This window comes from Babylonia areolata, chromosome 20 (assembly GCF_041734735.1).
Source record: "Babylonia areolata isolate BAREFJ2019XMU chromosome 20, ASM4173473v1, whole genome shotgun sequence".
Taxonomy (NCBI): domain Eukaryota; kingdom Metazoa; phylum Mollusca; class Gastropoda; order Neogastropoda; family Buccinidae; genus Babylonia; species Babylonia areolata.
The window spans coordinates 41,406,881-41,412,290 of NC_134895.1; the positions used below are offsets into that span (position 1 = coordinate 41,406,881).

Here is a 5,410-nt window from a genome sequence, read left to right on the forward strand (position 1 = left end):
TGTGTGTGTGTGTGTGTGTGTGTGTGTGTGTGTCTATTGTTTTTTTGTTGTGTTTCTTTTTAATTCTTTTAAAGTGGTTAAGATAAAGAAGTGGGTTCAAGTGCGTGTGTGTGTGTATGTGTATGTGTATGTGTGGCGGGGATGTCTCTGTGTGTGTGTGTGTGTGTGTGTGTGTGTGTTTGTGTGTCTTCAGTTTAACGTCTTTCCACTTGAAGTGATATTAGATGGTGTGTGTGTGTGTTTATGCGTATGTGTGGGGGGATGTCTGTGTGTGTGTGCGTGTTTGTGTGTGTTTATGCGTATGTGTGGGGGGATGTCTGTGTGTGTGTGTTTGGGTGTGTATTTTTGTGTGTATGTGTGGCGGGATGTGTGTGTGTGTGTGTGTGTGTGTGTGTGTGTGTGTGTGTGTGGTGTAGGGAGGGATTGGGGTAGGTGGCGTTGGTTGTGTCTGAGTGTGTGTATGCGTTCGTTCTTTAGTTTAGCGTCTTTTCACTATTAGTGATATTAAACGATTTTTTTTTATTAAAATAAAAATAATAAAAATAAAAAAGAAGAAAAAAAATGGGGTGGGGAGGGGTAGGGAGAGGGGAAAGAGAAGTCAGAATAAAACAGAAAAGGTAGAAAACTACTAAGAAATGCATAACTAACATGTAATTAGCTTTAACAGTAACAATTGAATAATGCTGATAATAACTAAAACCATTAACATGATTATGAACTACATTAAAGGAATGTAGAAATAGGGCTATGAACTAATGCCTTTGAAAGTTCTACTACAAGAACCTCGTTAGAAATAACTTCCCCAAAATCATCTGCAGAATAGTTACTCTCTGTGAAATACTTGGGCAAGAAGATACGTAACTGCTGACATTGAAACTAACTATGATGCAAGCCGAACTGTTTACCACAAAATATGCATATAACATTTTTACTATACTTTGTCTTCAGCGCGTCAAGTTTTATACGGAAGAAGGTAGAGGTTATTAATCTTGTATAACAAGCTGAAGAATTCGGTTTTGTAGAAGGCTTTTAAACATAGAGAAATTGCTACTTCGTGAAATGAGTATGATTATGTTTTTTTTATCCGTATTTGTACTTGTTGCTTGTATTGTTTCATTGACTTGTACAATGTTCATGTGAACCCCTTCACTTGGGGCTGAGGCCTGTATGTGAATAAACCATTCCGTTCCGTTCTCTCTCTCTCTCTCTCTCTCTCTCTCACACACACACACACACACACACACACACACACACACACACACACACACACAAACACCAAGAGTCATAATAAACATGACACGCCAAAAAAAAGTTGTGATCCAGCTTTTATTGACTCAGCGTTCCAACATACGAGACAAAGCGATGGTCGTCACACTGACATCAACAACACACGTCTTCCAGCAAGCGACAAGCACTGGGGCGAACGAACACCCAGACTTCTCACAGTGGGGGGGGGGGGGGAGGATAAAGGATGGACGGCAGTGGAGGTTTAATACTCCTCACCCTCCTCCTCACCCTCACCCTCCACGGAGTCGACGCCCACTTCCTCGTAATCCTTCTCCAGGGCAGCCAGATCCTCACGGGCCTCGGAGAACTCGCCCTCCTCCATACCCTCACCCACGTACCAGTGGACGAAGGCACGCTTGGCGTACATCAGATCGAACTTGTGGTCCAGACGGGCCCAGGCCTCAGCGATGGCCGTGGTGTTGCTCAGCATGCACACGGCGCGCTGCACCTTGGCCAGGTCACCGCCAGGAACCACTGTGGGGGGCTGGTAGTTGATGCCCACCTGTATGTGTATCACACACATACACACACACACACACACACACACACACACACACACACACACACACACACACACACACACACACACACACACACACACACACAACACACACACGCATGGACGAACAAGCATTTAGCATTTCGTTGCACTGGGATTAATTAACGGTACAGGTGAGATCCGGTCCAGAAGTGCGGAGGCTCACCTGAGCATGCATGCATGCATGTATGCACGCGCGCGCACGCTGACGTACAGACATGCACACGGACACATAGTTATAATTGACGCACATACATTCCAAACTTTTTTTTATTTTTTTACTTGACATTCAGTCTCCTTTTCTATGCGTGTGTGTCATGGCTCTTTGTGTTGGTGTGTGTGTGTGTGTGTGTGTGTACGTGTGTGTAAGTGTGTGTGTGTGTGTGTGTGTGTGTGTGTGCGTGCCTGAATCGAAAGCTTCCGTTTACGCCCACCTCCCTCACCACCCTGTGTGCAACGCTGTAGTACCCCCATCCCCACCCTCACCCCACCACCCACACGCACCTCTCTGTCCACCACAAGCCAAGTCCCCTCACTTCGTTGAATCCCATTCCCTGTAATAATAATCACATCCCCCTTCCCCTCCGCCCACCACACCCATCTCCCTGCCCCGCCCACCCCACCCATCATCCCACTGACATGCATTCAGTGAGGTCCACTACTGACTCACTCACTCACTCACTCACTCACCTTGAAGCCAGTGGGACACCAGTCCACGAACTGGATGGTGCGCTTGGTCTTGATGGTGGCGATGGCGGCGTTGACGTCCTTGGGCACCACGTCCCCACGGTACAGCATGCAGCAGGCCATGTACTTGCCGTGGCGGGGGTCGCACTTCACCATCTGGTTGGCCGGCTCGAAGCAGGCGTTGGTGATCTCAGCCACGGACAGCTGCTCGTGGTAGGCCTTCTCGGCGGAGATGACGGGGGCGTAGGTGGCCAGGGGGAAGTGGATACGGGGGTAGGGCACCAGGTTGGTCTGGAACTCAGTGAGATCCACGTTCAGGGCGCCGTCGAAGCGCAGGGAGGCGGTGATGGAGGAGACGATCTGGCCGATCAGACGGTTGAGGTTGGTGTAGGTGGGGCGCTCGATGTCCAGGTTGCGGCGGCAGATGTCGTAGATGGCCTCGTTGTCCACCATGAAGGCGCAGTCGGAGTGCTCCAGGGTGGTGTGGGTGGTCAGGATGGAGTTGTAGGGCTCCACCACAGCGGTGGACACCTGGAAAATTGCAGCGTCACAGTCGTTGTGATGGTGGTGGTGATGGTGGTGGTGGTGGTGATGATGTAGTTAATGTGTTGTGATTTCGACAAAAATGTTGTGGCATCAGAACAACGGGAGATAATGTCAGCACAGTATAGGACAATAATGATTATGCGCTTCAGGGACATTACTTAAGCGTATTTCCTTCCCACTATACCCCACACTCCTCACCACACCCCCACACCTACCCACCATATCCCTACACCCCTCACCAAACCACGCATATCCACCATACCCCCCACACCTACCCCCCACAACCTACCAACCATACACCCCCAAAACCTCCCACACCACCACCTTCATCCCCCCACCCCTCACCCCAACAACCAACCCATCTCGGGAGCAGGGTAGATGGACTGACAACTCCAGCTTAGACTTCTTGCCGTAGTCCACAGACAAACGTACGTACCCACCACACTCCCACAACCTCCCGACCATACACCTGACACCTCCCCCCCCCACACACACACACACACACAACCTACCCACCATAACCCCCAAACCCACGCACCACCACCACCACCACCCCACCGCCACCCCTGACCCCAACAACCAACCCACCTGGGGAGCAGGGTAGATGGAGAACTCCAGCTTGGACTTCTTGCCGTAGTCCACAGACAGACGCTCCATCAGCAGAGAGGTGAAGCCAGAGCCGGTGCCGCCGCCGAAGGAGTGGAAGATGAGGAAGCCCTGCAGACCGGTGCACTGGTCAGCCAGCTTGCGGATCCTGTCCAGCACCAGGTCGACGATCTCCTTGCCGATGGTGTAGTGGCCACGGGCATAGTTGTTGGCGGCGTCCTCCTTGCCCGTGATCAGCTGCTCGGGGTGGAACAGCTGGCGGTAGGTTCCGGTACGGACCTCATCTGTGTGTACACCATTTTTTTTTTTCAAATTTTAATTATCCTTTCACTCATACTGGATTGTGGAGGATTACTGCAAAATAATGTTTTCATGCCTGGAACAAACATTTCCAAATACACAACAATGTCACATAAAGGTTGAAAGAAAACACAATATGTCTTTTTAACTCCAAAAGTGTAGCTTGGCAACATTTGCAAATCTAATCATCTTACAGCTAAAATTACTTTTTTTCATCCTTTGAGCATATTACAAAAAACAAAACAAACCATAAACCAATTTTGGAAACTAAACTATCTGGGCTAGAATTTGGTTATAGTGGAGATCGAGTATCTTGCTCAAGTTGCATGAATCCCTACTCTCTCGGCCAAGAGGATTTTAGGACACAGTCGGCGTTGGAGATGGATGGTTCCCCAAAGACCAACTAGCCCCTCTCCCCAAAAAAAGCTGCAGCAGCACTAATAAAGAGCCAATGCAATTTTGCCTCCTAGCTCAGTTGAGAGTCATACTACCCCACCCCCCACCCCCTCACCCCCTTCCCCCTATCACCACCACTCCCCGTGACATCAACGTACCGACAACAGTGGGCTCCAAGTCCACAAAGACAGCACGGGGCACGTGCTTGCCGGCGCCCGTCTCGCTGAAGAAGGTGTTGAAGGAATCGTCACCACCACCGATGGTCTTGTCAGAGGGCATCTGGCCGTCAGGCTGGATGCCGTGCTCCAGGCAGTACAGTTCCCAGCAGGCATTGCCGATCTGGACTCCGGCCTGGCCCACGTGGATGGAGATGCACTCACGCTGTGGTGGAACAACAGACACAAGACACAAGACACATGACACATGGCACTTGAGACATGACACTCGGGGCATCAGAATCAGAACTTTTATTATTGTATCATTCCGGCCTGGCCTGACCCACACTGTGGAGGAAGATACACTCACGCTGTTGTGGACAACAGACAAGACACAGACACACAGGGCATGATAATAATTTTTAAAAAAATAATAATAACTAGTATCTATATAGCGCTAAATCTTGTGCAGAGGACTCCTTCTTCTTCTTCTGCGTTCACTCGTATGCACACGAGTGGGCTTTTACGTGTATGACCGTTTTTACCCCGCCATGTAGGCAGCCATACTCTGTTTTCGGGTGTGTGCATGCTGGGTATGTTGTTTCCATAACCCACCGAACGCTGACATGGATTACAGGATCTTTAACGTGCGTATTTGATCTTCTGCTTGCATATACACACGAAGGGGGTTCAGGCACTAGCAGGTCTGCACATATGTTGACCTGGGAGATCGTAAAAATCTTCACCCTTTACCCACCAGGCGCCGTCACCGTGATTCGAACCCGGGACTCTCAGATTGACAGTCCAACACTTTAACCACTCGGCTATTGCGCCCGTCTTGTGCAGAGGACAAATCAAAGCGCTTTCATACCAGCCATAGCCAGTCAGCAGCACG

The 5,410-nt window shown here is 49.7% G+C and overlaps 1 protein-coding gene across 1 annotated transcript in view; it reads right to left on the reverse strand.

Annotated features, from left to right (window-relative positions):
- Positions 1-1,312: 1,312 nt before the first annotated feature.
- LOC143295504 (tubulin alpha-1A chain) overlaps positions 1,313-5,410 on the reverse strand; it is a 5,733-nt gene continuing 1,635 nt past the window's right edge. The window contains exons 2-5 of the mRNA XM_076607227.1: positions 4,519-4,741; positions 3,647-3,948; positions 2,516-3,043; positions 1,313-1,789 (exon numbers count right to left, since the gene is read on the reverse strand). Of these exons, the coding sequence (XP_076463342.1) occupies positions 1,490-1,789; positions 2,516-3,043; positions 3,647-3,948; positions 4,519-4,741 (1,353 nt within the window). The 3' untranslated portion in view covers positions 1,313-1,489. The remainder of the gene's footprint in view (positions 1,790-2,515; positions 3,044-3,646; positions 3,949-4,518; positions 4,742-5,410) is intronic.